Genomic DNA, 18,322 nt, shown 5'->3' with positions numbered 1-18,322 from the left:
TGTAGGAGGATGATAAAAGAAATACAATTCTTTTATAAAATGTTTAATATTTAAACTATAATAAAATGAAATAATAATACAATTACTTAATATTGAGTCATAATCACAATATTCAGTATAGCAAATTTAACATTCTGCTTAGCTGCTCATTATTTTCCTATAACATTACATAAAGTGATATATTTAAATATTTTGATACTATTAAAAATGAAGGGCTTCTTTTCTCTTTCTTTCATTTAAAAATCTGTATGTCCTGAGATTTAGTTTAAATCTCAGGACATACAGTTATCTGAAAACTGAATTTTCCAGTAGCTAATATTTGCATAGTTTATTGCATGTTCTTTTCTAATAGTTATATATCTTGAAAAAAAAACATATACAGTACACCTTCAACTTTAAATAAAATAGCTGTATAAGCATGTTTGGCTTATACATGCTTAAAAGTAAGTTATTAAAAGTTATTACTTATGAGTAAGTTATTGCACAGGAGACTCCTTGGTGTCCGGAGACTCTTCATGGGAGACCCAAACTATCCACAAAATGTATCATACCTCTCCTTGAACCCATTAACAGACAAAGCACTCACAACTCTCCAAGCAAAAAACCACACCTTTATTGAACTTCCAGGGATGACCCCTTGTTCTAGCCCCTTTAGCTAAGTGTTGAAACATTTCCCCTGCATCAATCCTATAAAACCCTTTAAGCAACTTAAATGTTTCTATCATATCCTCTCTTTTTCTCCTATCAACCAACTTCTTCAGTCCACACACCCTCATGCAGCATTACTGAATTTTAAGACTGCTAATGGAATATAAGTGCTCTATTAATAATTTAAAAAGAATTCAAGTGTAAATTTCTTCAGTATTCAAATATAATCCTTCCATTTACTAAAGAAAGGCAACTAGACTTTTTTAACCTATTCTGTGATAAATTTAGTTTTGTCAATGCCTACCAGAAACATCTATCAGTCCTACCTTAAACCTAAAGTTTAAGTGGTTTAGGGTAGCTGTATTTCAGTCTCCCCTTAAATGAAAACAAAGTAAAAAGAATGTAAACATTTAAGAAAATATTTTCAAGTAAAAAAATCTTCATGCACTGAATGAAGAAACACAACAAAGTAACGTTTGATAGAAGCACTATCTTGTCACATGCCAATGAAATGGTAAAATTTCAGTCTCACTGTGTCATTTTTTAACAAGTTTGCTATTCCTCTTTAAAGGGATTTGAAAACAGATCAGATGAGTGACAATGCTTTCTAAAACACCAACATTCTAGCATGTTGGTGTTTTAGGAGTTTTGTAGTATTTAATTGTTTCTACTAATGTCATAATTGCCAAAACTATTCAGAAAACATTTCATGGGTTACTTTTTGGTAATTAAAATATGTCATTGAAATGTAACAAAATCTACTGATCAATCTTTATCCAATATATTAAATTCCTTGTGTATTAAAAATAGTATTTAATCAATAGTTTCTTTATCTAGCTGATAAGCAAGTAGCTAAATTTAAAGACCGATTACTAAAGTAATTTGAGGATGATTATCTGAAGTTTCTTGATGGCATTACCTTACTTCATTATTTACTTATATTTTAAGTAGAAAGGCTAACTACTGGGATGCATTTATTTATGGGAGCTATACCAACTCATCCAAAGCAGACATTTCATTATCACTATCTAACAAACAAAGTTTAAGTATTGGAACTGTTAAATTCTCAGAAACTAATTGAAATAAATAAATATATATATATATATATATATATATATATATATATATTAACTTCAAAAATTAAAATAGTAATTTCATAGGTTTTGTGTATTTAATCTTATTTTGATCAATATCTCAACCCACGCTCTCACAATAACCAAAGAAAGTTAGTGAACATATTCAGAGCTGGTAAACTTGTGATTCAAGTGGCTCACAAGAAAGGATCAGAAATTTTATACATGCTTATCTACCTCAAGTAATGGTAAACAATGTGTTATCATTTAATTTACAAGACTACTATGCAAAGCATCAATACTTCATTGTAATTTTATAATCAAGGAAGTTTTTAATAATTTCTATGTAATTGATCATACTTTTTTTATAGATATACAGCTGCCTAATGTTTCAAGTATTAGTAATGCAATGAGGCAAAAATCAAAAATTATTAGTGCTAACAATATACACATATTGTGTAAATGCAATTATTAAGCCTCTCTATTATAATTGTAATTTTGATGTGTTGTTTTAAAAGAAAATTTATTTTTATTCAGAAAAAAAAAATTCCTTTGGAAGATAAAAATGGTCTAGTGACATCATTCAAAAAATGTACGCAGAAATAATGTTGGATTCGCCACATATCCCTAACATTATGTTATACAAAACTGCATATATGGTTGATTTAAAAAATGTACTGACTTGCACTTCTTTAGAATGACAGAAATGATTCCATGGCAACATTAAATAATATGAATTAATCTCGGTGGCAGTGCACGGAAGCAATTTTCATTAAAAAAATACACTATTACCTAATACACTATTATTAACGTACACTAACTGTACGTTACGTTATCTTGCCTAATATCCCCTTATTTTAAGTTCAGTGCTCTTTTAAAACAAAGCAACTTGGTTTTAATATATATATATATATATATATATATATATATAAACCAAATTATGTTACGAAAAGGACGGTGAATATCTGTGTAGTCTACTGTTTGTGCGCTCTGGCTGGTTTGCTTGCTTTTAAAGAGGGGAGATGTCTCACCCCCCATATAGAGAGAGAGAGGCTAACTCATCTTCAATTAAGAAGTTCTTATAAATGCTAGCCATTATTAATAGCAAATGAAAGTGTACGAGTACTTGCGTATATACGAAATCCATCATATTAATGAATGATTATTTTGGTTTCATACAGAATTACAACCGAAATGCACACTGCCACATTTTTGCTGTACAGGGTGCGGGGCAATGGTCTACATATATCAGAAAAAGATTGAGGCGTAAAAATTTTTGTGGTAAGGAAAATACAGAAATTGCATATATTCCGTGTCGTGAAAATATTTCATTCTTGAATCATTCATCTAGTCCGCTAACACATGCAAAGCTTACATATAAATTAAAAAGGTCACTTCATGATTACTTTTTCTGATTAAACATTAATCCATTGTGCAGTAATCGATTTCTTAGATGGACAATATCTAAGATATTAAATATATTACGCACACACAGATGAATCATATTATTTTTAAATGAATAATGTCATTTAAAAAAAGTAGTTTCAAAAAATGACTCAGTATAACCCTGATTAAACTCTTTGCTTGCTTTTGTTAGTTATACGTAAGAATATATGTACGGGTCTTGTCAAATGTCCAGTTTTTCCTTTGTACACGTTTATTTGCTGCATCGATACTTATTCCATAGAATTTACTAACAAACTATTTTTTTTTTTAAATTTTAAAAGAATTTTGTCAGTAATTGGAGAATTCTGTTCTGTACTGCAACTGGGTGAATGCATTATAATATTTTCTATGGCATCATGAAAAACTATATATATGATATGTAACGTACAATCTTTAAACAAATATTTATATTAAATGGGTCATGAGTTTTAATCTTTTAAAAGAGATCACGGCAAGCACTAATACACTTCATACATCAATTAACAATGTCATAAAAAGCCACAAAATCAATGTAGACATTTATACTACATTTCAATTATTAAGTACAACTTCTTTTAATATTAAAAAAGAAAAACAGATGCAAACCATGCTCTTCTCTTGAAAAGCCAATAAGTTTTTAAGAAATGCGAACGAATAACATTGTGACTTTCTCGGTGCACGTGGCCACGCAAATAACAAATTAGTCAGTTTTTTACTTACCTTTGTCTTCGTTATTATGTGAGTAGCTAATTTCACGACAGCAAAATTCCCTTTTCCAATGGTTTTCTCCAGCTGGTAAAATCCAACTCGTACTAATCCTGCTGTCGATCCTAGTGTAGCACTTGCCTTCCTTACGTCCGCCGCCATATTTGGCCTTCACCTTGCACATGCGCATTCCAATAGCCTCGTACCCAATCAAGTCATAGCAAGCGAGTGATTGATTTCAACAAGCAGAGAACAGATATCACGAAACCACAAGACGAAATATGCACTTAACATATAGATATACACCTTGTCGCTTGGTTTACTTGTAGAATCTCCTTCCTTTCCATCAGATAATTTCTTTAGAGAACGAGTAGTTACAATGTAATGGATCGTAGCAGGTTGTTAGTTAGCTAGCATAGTTTACAGCAAAAGGATAGTTGTTTCACTAGTCTATATCGAGGCGTCGTATGTCAACAGCCTGTTGTCATACTTTAAAAACCCTTGGTAACTGCTGACTCATTGACACAAAGCATATAATTTGCCCATCGAAATGAAACAGTAGTCATATGACCATATATAACCAATCTGCAGAGTTACAAAGCACATTACAAGTCCTCAACCTTCTCGTTTATTGTAGGAACCTGGAAACTAAGACTAGCTAAAGACAACATTAAATGAGACAACCCGCTCTTCCAGTCGTCACCGTGCGGTTCTCCCAATGATCTCAAGGCGTTCTTTTGCCAAGTATGACGTCGGTTACGTCACAACTTACGTCAAGCCCGCGATGGTTGAAGCGGTACCTAGAACTTCAATGCCGAAGCCTTGGCACATTGAGCGGCGGCTAAACAGCATGCGAATATCAGCTCACAAATAATGCACGAGTTAATGCCCACAGTTTATAGCCTCGGCCCAGCGTAACAAGGTCGAACGGATGGTAGGTGATCACCGGGCGGTCTTGCTTCTCAGTATGATCCAGGAAGTTAAACAGACGGATATATTCAAAACAAGCCTCAGCCTCTTTGGCAATAACAAATACATTACAAACCACCAAAATGCACAATATTAACATTCCGATGCTATGCATAAGATATCTATTCTTATGTTAATAAGGTATAATGCTGAAATTGATATAGGACTTTAAATTTCCGAACAGGGATGATAATAGACGATTATTGTTTCTGAAGGAGGAGGAGGAGATCAAGGTTATTCTACTTATGCCGTACTTCCTACTGGAGAGAGAGAGAGAGGTGAACCAACGTAATCAGGAGTTCTGCACTTTCAAATGCTAAGCCAACTCAATTTTTTTTTTTTTTAAGGGTCACATCAAACAGAATGCAAGTTGTTCCAGTTTAAGTAAATTCCATCACTCCTCGAAAGTATTTCATAAAATAATACAGTAGTGCGAAAAAAAACCTATAGGACATAGTGCTACGGAAAGTTGCATTACTAGCTTAAAATGTAGACTCAGGAAAAAAAAGAAGATGGGGAAGAAAAAAAAATCAGAACTTCTGACAGAAATTATTCCTAGAATAATTGAAAATAAGGGCTTTTTCAATTAAATTACAACACACTTTCTTCCGAAATTTCTGACCATCCCTCCTATCCATTTCGAGTCACAAAAAACTTTAAGAATTACATACACAACCATGTTTAGAAATCATACAGAAAAATCAATAAACCAGATTCTGATACAATTCCGCCTTAAAAAACTTTAACTGATTTTTAAGATTTTAAAAATATGTTAAGGATCATCATTAAGCAGTGGTGTAATGCTAAACAAAACAGGGCAGGCCAAAAAAAAAAAAAAATCACACCATCTTACCTCACTCTTCGTTAACAACTTCTAAATTCATTTTAAAAAATTCTGAATATATTTTGTAGCAGAATAATATACAACTTTGAATGATATTTTCACAAAATTAATATTTTGAAATAAAAAAAATTCCAATGTTAAGAAAATCACGGAAAAAATGTTACCCGAGGGTCGACCCGATGCACTATGCTCCCCCCCCCCCATTAACGTCGCAGTCTTTAAAATACATTTTGATGTCACCAGTTCCTAGATGCTCATAGCACAAACAACAAAAAATATGTACTATTTTACTTAAATTTTTCAGATAAATAATGTATAACAATAAATGAATTTTCTATGCATTGAGAAATTTTGAATGTTTTTAACATGATGTTGTTTTTTGTTTTTTGTTTTTTTTCTAATCTAAAAATGGTTTTATTTAGGCAATTACTTTCAATTTATGATATACTTCTTTTTGGTACACGCTCCTTAATCACAAAATAATTAGAAAACGTCTTCCCTCTTTGAATTTTATTATACTGTTTCCATTCATGTCAAGATGCTTCGACTTTCTTGTGAGGCGATATTTAGAGAATGAAGCCTATCAAGGAAGACAGAGAATAACCTAGAGAATTTAAGTTTCTGAATCACTAGAACCGTATCATTTCAACCTTTATACAAGAATAGCACTTAGTTCTGCCATCAGAGTATTTTTGATGATAACTGATACCAGTCTACAGTCAGTTATCATCATGAATACACTTGAAACTAATTACATTTTCTTTTTGTCTACTTCATTTTGCAGAACTCTCTTTTTAAAAAATGATATTCGGTTTCATTAAGAAACTAAAATTGAACGCTGCCTCTTTGGCTTTAGCGAGTAGCAGGAGTGAGATGCTGGAACTGCCAAAGCAACTAAGGCTACGAGGCTAATTTATATTATATAAGTAAAGTGGATCTTAAACCCAGCATTATTCTAAAGCCGAATGTAGAAACTATGAAAGTTTCGTAAAGTAGTTGACCAGAGAGCTTATGGGAATACACACCCCGGCATTCACGAGTTGCCTTAGCGCAATTCGTGAATGCCGACTAACAGACATAGGCGCCGCCCAAGCGTCTATATGTTCGCCTTTTATTAGTCCATTTTGATAACGTTTCACTGGCCTGACAACGGTTTCGAACTGGTTGGTTCTCCTCAGAGAAATTGAAATAAAGCTGGATTTAATATCCACTTTACTTATATAATTTTTCATCGCCGAACTGAAGCCTTTCGGCTGTTAATTTTAGTAAATAATTTATATTAGCCTCGCAGCCTTACATCACCTATTATCACAATCTACTGAAAAGCTTTTATAAGATTTCTCAAGTACTAGATGGATTTCGAACCCAGCCCTTTCCAACCAAAGGACTGATATCGCAAATGCACTAGCGTAGCGCCAATTAGATAGGAAGCTCATTTGTTTGTGAATTTTTTTTTTTTTTTTTTTATGTTGGGCCCATATACGAGAGGTTGGCTGGTCAAGCTATAGTACTTTGGTACCGAATATGGGAATCTTGTACTATTGCTAAAACAATATTCGTTATATCGGATTTTTTATTTTTTATTTTATTTTATTTTATTTTATTTTTTTCGTGAGCGAACCGTATGTATAAGCTTAGGAATCTTTCCTTGCAGATCAAGCTGTGTCACATGGCATATGACTTTTAAAAATATTTCAGCATTTCATTAAAATATCAACTTAGACATCGAGGTAACAGTTAAATGTACAGTATACACTGCTTAGAAAGAAGTCAACGAACAGTCCCATATGCAAGGTGCATCATGCCATGCAACGAGTCCCACGTTTGTAGCCGGTATAAATTGGAGGAATATGATACTCCCAAGTCAGTGCAACTGCGTCCGGGTGAAATGGCTGCGAGAAGGGAACTGATGGAGTTTGAAAGAGGAGTTGGAATATGATGTCATGTTCCAGGGTTATCTTCGGCAAACTGTTGAAAAATTTGGCCATCCTAGGTCAACAATCAGTGCCAGACTGAGATGGAAAAGCAGGGAGTCAACTGCAAGTAAATGCTACTCGCACTGGACGACCCACCACACTTGCCGAACGTGACCATAGGGGGCTACGAAGGATAATATGTAAAAACCGCAACATGTTGAATGCGAAGTTCCGGGTATCGACTGGAACACGAATCTGCAAAAAAAACATTCAAAACCGATGCTGTCAACATGGATTTCCATGGTAAGGCCGCAATATGTAAGCCCCACATTACCCGAACCAACATGCAGCATCGTCTTCAGTGGCACTGATGATTGACCTGGAATGGCCCAATTTGTCAACAATTTGCCGAAGATTGGCCTGCAACATGGCATCCTATTCCAACTCCTCTTTCAAACTCCGTCAGTTCCCTTCTCTCAGCCATTTCAACCGGATGCAGTTGCACTGATTTGGGAGTATCATATTCCTCCAATTTATACCGACTACAAACATGGGACTCATTACATGGCATGATGCACCTTGCCTATGATAGTGTTCGTTGACTTCTTTCTAAGCAGTGTATACTGCTTAGAAAGAAGTCAAAGGACACTCCCATAGGCATGTGGTGGATGCCCGATGTTCGTCTCTTACCATAGTGCGTAATCCCAAGTATGAAATTCGGAGGTGACGGTGTGATGGTATAGTCTTGTTTTGGCCTCGGACCTCTGTTTGTGGTGCTACGAACACCGATCTCCGAGAGGTATCTGAAAATATCTGGACAATGCTTCCTACTTTGTGGTATTTTTTGGGAAATGACCGTTGTCTCTCTCAGGAAGACAATGCACCGTCATAAGGCTACTGCTGTAACTGCGTGGTTTGTGGACATGAACGTCACTCCATTTGACTGGCCTCAGGACTCTGATCTCAATCCTGTTGAACATCTATGGGATGAACTGGAGCGTTGGGTGAGGTCAAGGGATGTCCACTCCACAACAGTTCAGGACCTCGTTACATGCCTACAGAAAGAATGGCCTAAAATTCCCGTTGTTCGCTATCATACACTTGTGGAAAGTATGCCCCGCAGGATTGCTGCAGTCATTGCAGCGAAAAGACGTCCTGCATGATGGGCGTCATGGCTGTTTGTTACTCACGCTATGGTGTCCGTAGACTTCTTTCCAAGCAGTATATCTATTATAGGGAAGTATCAGGATTTTGTATTCGGAAACTCCAGTTTTTTTTTTTTTTTCCGCATATAGGCAAATCGGGAAAGAGAACATACGCATTTTTCAGACAAAAAATACTACTGCGCAGTGGATGGTACCGTTGCGTATATGGAGGATTAACGGAGACAATGGATTGCCTTCCCACGATTATTACAGATAACACGTAATAACAATAGTTAAAAATTATGGTGTCATAACAGAGATTAGACGACATTCATAGTCGAGATTTGAAACAGCCCACACCAAAGCAGAGTTTTAGGCCCCTTAGTCACTTGGACGTTCAAGAATAAGATTACAATTAGCTTACGTGTGGCACTTTCTTCAGATAAATTTAGCAAACATTAGGAAATATTATTCTCTAAGAAAGAGCAGAATCAGGTGATTAGCTCAGAAGCTTCAATTACGTTTTGTTCTTCTATAGTTTAAAATCATATTTACGAACTGTGAAACGTGAGTGTTTTTTATGTCCATAATTAATCACGGAATTAGTGACATTTTTGAGTCCTGTAGGAAAAAACACGAGCATTACAATGAGTTAGTTCAGAGCATTAGCTCTGAACTAACACATTGTCGTTTCCTTCTTTCCTCCCTCTGTAAAGCAATCAAACTAGCCTATGAACACACAAATAAAGTTCATTAACAGAGCAAAATGCGTTTGCTAGACGGACTAAAATTCCTCAACTTAAAAAAAAAAAAAGACTATAGAATACAGATGAGTACATACAACTGAATGACAGGATTAGAAACATTGCCTTTCTTTTTAAGACTGAGAAATCCTACATATTCTGTTGTTTTAAAAAGAAATGTTTACTGATATTGGTAAGTAAGTTTAATAAATAATTACAGCAATACTACTGATGCCTTCATCGCTATAATAACTGGTTAGCACGACTGTAGTAATTAAAGTAATAAATGTCTGAATGCTCTCGGGAGCCCTTACAGGTTTTCGTGGAACTTTAAGGTTCTGGAGAACAGTTTAAGAAACAATGGTGTGACATACTGCAGAAATGCACATTGCCAGCTTGGTTTGTCGAGAGAGATAGTATATTAGCTCACCAGCCAAAACGTCATGAGTTTGAATCCCCACATGAATATCTGTATTGTCTTTAGGTGGGAGATAAATTTCATTACTTAATGTGAGACCACTCTGGAGGCTTGAAAGAGTGGAAAACTTTTTCAAGCCACTTCAATTATTATTATTATTATTAAGGCGAAATGTTCATTCAATCATTTTGTATACAACTCTGTCGACGTAATGTGACTTCGTGCTACATAGGCTTGAACTTGTATGAAACAGATACTGATGTTTGCATGAGTGTTACATTAGGCCTGCTTTGTCTATGATAAAGCTGTAGACAGAATTACAAAATGAACATTTCACAGAGCTGTAAAAATAGTTATTTTTATCCTCTTACGCTCTTTCATCGTTGAACGGCGCACTTTTATTGTTTTTCTCGGAGTTTCACATTTAACGAATAACTTATTGACGTAATTGACTCCTAAGGTATCAAATTATAAACAGCTATAAATATGTGTTTCTTTTTAAATTGTGTATCATTTTAAATAGCTTAGTAATATTTTCTGATTTTAAGCTCATGATTTATATTCTTTTAAACCCACAATAATTTAAATTATTATAATTTCCATTTTAATTATTATTAAATATAATAATACCAACATAAATTTTATTAAATGATATGTTGTATAATTATTATACCTGTTGTTAAAAAAAAAAAAAAAAACAGATTCACTGAAAATGAGTGCTTATGCATACTAGACACTTAAATTGCCCTTGCAAGATGTTCATGGTTCTTTATTATTACGAAATGATAATTAAAATCACCAACTTTATAATTGGGGACATTGATTATTGTTTCTGAACTTTACATAGTTTACAGACATAGCCACAAAACGGTTTGTCCGTTTTGTGGCTATCTCTGCAGTGGAATGATTGGTCTATTTTGGGAGATAAAACTTGCAAAGATAAAACCCGTTGCTTCTATAGGAAATCGTCTAACTTTCATTTGAAAAAAGCTTTAATTGTTTCTAGCATTCTAGACGATTAAAAAAGTGCCTGCTGTTCTGTTTGCATCGCAAAAGAAATCGTAATGGGCAGAGGTGGCTCATCGAAATTCATATAATTTATTTCCGTCTATGATGAAAGTTATTTGAGAGGATGAATGATGATGCACGCTTCCAACGACTCAGACCACATAAAATATTTGCTGTGATTATTATTTCAACATTTAAAGTATATATAACATCTCACATCGGACGATATATATATATATGCACACTTGTTGATCACCCCCCCCCGTGGGAACTTAACAGTTGCTTAAATAAAAATTCAGCATTTATAGAAATTAAATCATAATTTTTATTAATTTAATGAGAATTTATATTCAAACAGTTACAGTGTGCGAGTAAATAATCATGTAATATAACTGTGTGAATATAAGTTATATACACTGCTTAGAAAGTAGTAAACGGACACTATACTGTGAGGAACAAACAGCCAAGGCGCCACACAAGCGTATACATGCCTACTCTTCCTCTAGGCATGTAATGAGGTCTTGAACTATTGTGGGGAGAGGTCCCTTCATCTCAACTGACACTCCAGTTCATCCCACAGATATTCAATATGGTTAAGCTCAGGGCCTTGTAAAGGCCAGTCCAGTGCAGTGACGTTCATGTCCCCAAACCATGCAGTTACAGCAGCAGCCTTATGACACGGTGCATTGTATTGTTGATAAAGATAATAATTAGTTCCGTAGAAAGGCCACAAAGTATGAAGCATCGCATTGCCCAGAATTTTCAGATACCGCTTCGAGTTCAGTCTTTTTTCATGGCACCAGAAACAGAGGCCCGAGGCTAAAACAGAACCATACCATTACACCGCCATTTCCGAAATTCATAGTTGAGGTTACGTACTCTGAATAAGAATATTAGTAACACATGTTACTATATATATATATATATATATATATATATATATATATATACTTACTTCTTTATAACAGTCCACGAACGATTGCAGACCTATATCAGCATTGTGTGAGCCAAGAGTAAATAATCCAGAAAGTCTTTAGAGACTAAATGACGCTTTTTTTTAATCTACTTCAGGTCTCCAGTAAGCAGGATGAGGGGCCCGCAAATAGCAATAAAATTACCTACCACGTAAAGACATACAAACATCTGCTGAAATTTGAACATGCATCCTAGGCCGAAGAGCGTGTTTGCAATGTGTCAGCAGAAAATTATCAAAACGCAGATCTATCTGCGTGTGGATAATTTTCAGAAGTGTATGTAATATTAGCGCATAAATAGTTTACTATCCGAAGTATCCAGAAATTTTGTCTTGCTTAGAAAATGGGGGAGAATTAGTCAAGCCAATTACTGAACATCCCAGATAGATTCTATAAGCTCGTTGACATCTAACTATACTTGCATTCTGTTCCTGGATTTTCATGTATCTCTCGTCGCTTTCAGGTATATATTTAATTGCGTCCTTTACTACTCTTCGCTCTTTCATTCAATGTACATATTCTTTGCATGATTTTGGTGTTATTTTATTTTATCATTTATTGCACTTATTTGTAATTCATTCTTTAATTTATTATTTCGTATTTCATTCATTCTTTAATTTATTATTTCGTATTTCATTCATTCTTTAATTTATTATTTCGTATTTCATCCATTCTGGAATTTCATTTCAGCTGTTTGATTTCCATTTTCATATCTTTTTTTTTTCTATCTAATTTTGCGAATCATGACTTATCAAATTTTAAATGCTTCCTTTCTTGCTTTGCCTTTTGTTGTTCGTCTTATAGTACTACAAACTGATTGAAAACGGTATGCAATTTATTATCTACATCTTTATTTACATCAAATGTTATATCACATCTTAAATGTTGAAAATGTATGACTTGCTCTAGAGTTTGGCTTTCAATTACTATTTCATTTCATATGGGTACATAAACCTAGAACACGTTTTGCTATTTTTTACTATTTTAGTTTCAGTTTTCTTTAATGTAAATAGTAAATTTTATTCACTAGTTGCTGTAATGGGATCTTTTAGGGTTATCTTCTGCTGATGTTTGTATGATTACTTGATGTCATCTGCAAAAAGCATTATTTACTCTTACGGCATCACACTTCACTGGCCTCCATAGAACTCTGACCTCAATCCCATTGAACATCTGTGGGATGAACTGGAGCGTTGGATGAGGTCAAGGGATGTCCACCCCACAACAGGATCCCGTTACATGCCTACAGAAAGAATAGTTCAAAATTCCCACTGATCGCTATCATACGCTTGTGGAAAGTATGTGCCGTACGATTACTACAGTCATTGCAGCGTAACGACGTCCTACATCTTATTAAGGTCGGAGTCGTGGCTGTTTCTTCTTCACACTATGGTGTCCGTTAACTTCTTTCCAAACAGTGTATCTGTCATAAGGAGATATCAGGTATCAAGTTCTGATAAACGCCTAGAACAAAAATGATAAAGCAACTGAAAATGATAACCAAATGATAACCAAAAGAAAGAACATATCTCAAAACCCGTTAACCCCCATGTTTCATCAAATTATAATAATTTGTTCTTTTTCTTTTAGGATATATAAGACGACATGCCAGAGGTTTGAAGAAATTCGAAGACACAGAGGTGAGGGCCGTCATCAAGTTTTTCGTGCTGCTCGAAAAGTCCACAAATGAGATTCACCAAACTTTGTCTGAGACTTTGGGGGATTGCGCCCCAGCATATCCAATAATTGTCAGGTGGGTAGTCAAGTTTAAAATTGAGCATCCTGAGACAACAGCTACTCTCAGGTCAGGAAGATCTTCCACAGCGATCACATCTGAAAACATCGATGCACTGCATCGATGTTTTCAGATGCGACGCCACGATCTAAAGTCTGGCGTCAGATTTCAAATCGTGGCGTCATCTGAAACCATGATGACGATTCCAACAGATGTGACACCACGATCCTTGATGATAGATGAATACCCGCCAAAACATTGCAAAGATTCTAGAGATATCCAGGAAACGAGTTGGGGGCATTGCTTCATCACTATGATCCAGAGACCAAACAATAGTCAATGGAGTGGAGACGCAAAGCTCTTTCACGGCCAAAGAAGTTTCGAACCCAAAAGTCAGCAGGGAAGATTCTTATGATTGTTTTTTGGGATATGGATGGCGTAATCTGTTAGTAGTGTATTACACTACTAACAGATTACAATACTTTATTCAACAGCTGTGAAGGAATTAAAGGAGGTACTGAAGGAAAAACGCTGAGGAAAAACTGAGCAGAGGTGTGTTGCTTTTACAGGACGACACACCTGCTCACATTGCTCTTGAAACCCAACAGACAATACACAACTTGGGCTTTCAATATCTGCCTCACCATCCACCCTATTCGCCAGGCCTAGCCCCATCTGACTTTTTCCTATTTCCACATTTAAAGAAACATTAGAAAGGAACAAAATTTTCCATAGATGAAGCAGTCATATCTGCAGCTGAGGACTGGTTTGTGCAACAAGGGAAAGGCACTTTTCTTAGAGGACTACAAATGATGCAGCAGCGTTGTAACAAGTGTATAACAATTTGTGGATGATATGTAGAATAACGTATAAGTTACATGGTTTTATCTCAATTCCTTCATGGTAATTATCACAACTTTTCAGCACACCCTCGTATATGCTGATTGATGCTTATTCCTGGATATATATATCTACTCTCTCTCTCTCTCTCTCTCTCTCTCTCTCTATATATATATATATATATATATATATATAAAGATAAGCCGAAATTTGAAAGTTTTTTGTCTTACCAGCTTCCCGGCTTACCAGCCCAGAACTCGGGGGGTTGGGGCCGTAGGCGCCAGGGGGGGGGAGGAGCTCCCTAGTATATATATATATATATATAAAGTGAGAGAAAAGCTAGATCCTCCCTGTTGGTCTCCCTGATTAGTTTCTATTTCGGATGCTATGTTTTCATTAATATTTATGATTGAGGTTTTATTGTTATATAAGTTCTTAATTGCAGTTAACCGTTTTGGATAGCCTTGATCTTCTATTACTGTATACTCCATAATTTTGTCTGTTAACTGAGTCAAAGCTTTTTACATAATCTATAAATGCCAGGTGAGTCTATAAATCAAATTTCCGCTGTAGATGGTAGACGGCATTTTTTCTATGATTTGTTTTAATGTAAAAACATCATTGATGGAACCGTTCCTAAATCCAAACTGTTCCTCTAATAACAAACTACCACCAATTCTTTTATTGTGGCAAGTCATTTATTCTCCGCACCCACGCCGTCCATGCAATAATCTCAGAAAAGAGGTGCAAAATATAGTAGTGGCAGCTCACTGCAAAAATATTCATTGAGATGGGTAGTGTCTTTCCAGTAATCAAATTATAATTTATTTATTTATTATTTATTTTGTGAGTTAAGATTTGGACAAGCAAAGAGATGAAGCAACATCAATTTGCATTAAAGTGAATTTACTGTATGCTTCTGTGGAGCTCTTACATTATGATATTCGTCCCATATTAACTTATGTCACAAACTAAAATAATAAAATGCAGCTATTTTCTTCTAAAAATAAAATGCATTATATGAAAAACTGTACGATCTACTCGGCTATAAATCATAAATATGTCAATTCTTTCACCTGATGCAATTAATAAGTAGAAAACGATAATACTATACAAGTGGTTCCTACACTTTTTTAACTTTTCACTACAACTGCATCCATGATGCCTTTAATTTCCCAAGAACAAAGGAGTGATGTTTCCAATCAAAATGGCTACTCATCTAACGAAAAGATGCTAAGAACAAAGCAGAATAGAGATTTATTTTATTACAGAGCGACCAGATTAATTATCTGATAAGAGAAGCTCTAACTAGGAAAGGCTTCGATTTCATAGGCTGAAAACCTTTGAGGCAAGGTGAATAACATAATTATTATTTTTTTATTATTATTGACATCTCCATGGAGTCTGTAGACTCATCGTGGAGGCCCACTAACATTTCAAATACTAACCTTCATTTGCACAATACTTGTCATACTTTGCTTTGTACTCATTCACCGACACAGCACTTACAATTGACTCTGGCAACCTCCACTCATTCACACCCTCCAAGAAAAAAAATCTAGCCATCCAGGAATATAAATTCCAGAAAAATCCCATACTAATCACGTAATAATTTTTTTTTTTACCTGTATCTATTCTATAACAACCTTTAAGTAGACTGACTATATTTCCTTGAGACAAAAACCGGATATTGGGATGGAAAAAACGGGTCGGGGTTATGTAATATTCTGTATTCATGAAAAAGTAAGATGATAAAAAAAGTTTTATTACATAAACATATTGAGCTTACCATTATTCTTCAGTGACAGAACCCATACAAAAATTTAGGTAGACGTAGAGGGGGACTGTATTTCACCACGATCGTACCATAAATATTTCTTTGATGAAGTGATCTTACGCAGCAAATTTCTGTATTTCAACACCTTATCATAAAACTTTTTACACTCCATGACAACTGTGTCTCACAACTAACATAGCCCTCATTGTTTCAACACTTAATCTAGCTTTCTCCTTTGACCATATTCTGTTCATAACAGAAAATATTCTCTCAATAGGTGCTGTATTTCTTGGAAGAAAGAATAAACTCTACAATATTACAAAAGCCTTGAAAGTCTAGGCGCTTTTCGCTCATTTCAGAAAAAATCTGTATCCATCTATCAGATACAGGAATGTTTTTTTATTATTATTCCATGTATCCAACTGCCTCACAATTATAGATTTTATGAGGGTCCACTGATCGAATACACAAGTTTCTTCTGTTTCTGCGCGTGTGATGAGTTCCTCGTTCAGGCAATCCTGTATTTTTTTCCATTCAGGTGTCTTCCTTAGTAGCACCCACTTGAACTTCTCAGTGTTTCCTAAACTGCACTTCCGCTTGTTGACGTATTATAAACTGGTTTCATAGAAATTTTCAACTACCTCAAAAAACTTAACCTCATTAATTTCTTCTGAATCTACTAAAATTTTCAGTAGTTTTTTGAGCTGATGTTTTTAATTGAAGCCAGAGTCTTTGCAGCATCCTTATGTTTCTGGCTACCTAAATGTTGGTTGATGTCTCTTCTGCCTCCATGAGCAACGGGAAAATGGATATTATAATATTGGCATATCACTTTTGTTCCATCACTACACAGCTTGTCCAGTTTAATAAATTTGAATCCTTTCTGGAGATCGTCATTAAAACTGCAGTTTTGTCTATTTGACATCGCAAGGAAAGACTTAAAGCTTTAAAAAATATGAAATTTAAACCACCGATAAGAAACCCACCAGTTAGCATCCGGGCAAAACAAAAACTAACGCTACAGCAGAACAGACCCCTCGTCTGAAACGCGCAAGTGTTGCCAACATGTATTTTTTTTTTATTTTCTCTGAATAAATCACTGCAGTTATCGATATTTAGTATCGAACAATGCGACTCCATGGTTATACAAATTACTGGTATCCACGATATTGATATACGATTATAGTTATGAATAATAATTTATGATTGACCAATATTAAAGTGTATTTATAGTTTTTTATTAAAAACGGGACAAATTTGATATTTTTATTAAAATGATGGGACAGCCTGGAATTATGAAAAAAAACGTATTGTCCGTCCAAAACGGTACGTATGGTCAACCTACCTTTAAGTAACTTATATGTCTATCATATTCCCTCTCCTTTTCCTCCTATCAGCCAATTTCTGTAATCTATAAATCTTTAATCTCTCCTCATAAGAAGCATCCATCTTGCCACCCTGGTCACTTGCCTCTGGATCCTTTCTACCTCTTTTACATATCCAAGGAACCCAGGTGTCCAGATCTTTGCACAACAGTCAAGATATATTGCAGTCTCTATACTCTCCGACCAGCAGGATGTGGATGGAATTCCTACTGTGGAACGGGAAATCTGTGAATGTCTTCAGGTGGCAGATGATTTTCATTTGCCGCTGTTGTGACTATTGGTCTCACAAGAATCATTGAAGCCTTCTATCTTGAAAATAAAAAAAAACATTGCATTTAGTCTCTAAATCAAAGTTTCGGAATTATTTATGCTGAAGCCGCCACGGTACTAAAAATGTACTAAGAATCACAACTTCAGCGCATAGGATTCAATGGTACACACAAAAAAGGGGAACAGCGATTATATCGAAGGAAATATTCCTTTAATGAAGAAGGTATTGCAAGATAAGAAAAGGGTGTCCCAAAATTCACGCAAGATTTAAATTTAGCGCCATTTGTGCGGTAAAGTGTTGCCAACGAGAAAAAAAAGACAGCGTGAGAGCTGACAGTTCAGGGTTATTAAAAATGGAGCGCTACACGAAAGAACAACGCATTTTCATTGTTGAGCAATATTTTAAAAATAATGAAGGTTTCGCAGCTACAGTTCGCAATTTTCGTA

The 18,322-nt window shown here is 35.0% G+C and overlaps 1 protein-coding gene across 3 annotated transcripts in view; it reads right to left on the bottom strand.

Annotated features, from left to right (window-relative positions):
* The window catches only part of Sik3 (Salt-inducible kinase 3), a 328,804-nt gene extending 311,153 nt beyond the window's left edge, over nt 1-17,651 (bottom strand). For 2 of the 3 annotated variants that reach the window (XM_090406154.1, XM_090406155.1), the window contains exon 1: nt 3,867-4,364. In XM_090406154.1, coding sequence (XP_090262280.1) covers nt 3,867-4,013 — 147 coding nt within the window. In that variant the 5' untranslated portion in view covers nt 4,014-4,364. Of the gene's footprint in view, nt 1-3,866; nt 4,365-17,565 lie in introns of those variants that run through there. The other variant, XM_090406156.1, reaches the window with a different exon arrangement.
* Between the last annotated feature and the right edge of the window lie 671 nt (nt 17,652-18,322).

This window comes from Typopeltis vanoorti, chromosome 16 (genome assembly GCF_054136105.1).
Source record: "Typopeltis vanoorti isolate ZY-2024b chromosome 16, IOZ_Tvanoo_1.0, whole genome shotgun sequence".
Lineage (NCBI taxonomy): Eukaryota > Metazoa > Arthropoda > Arachnida > Uropygi > Thelyphonidae > Typopeltis > Typopeltis vanoorti.
This window is presented reverse-complemented; position numbering and strand designations above follow the sequence as displayed.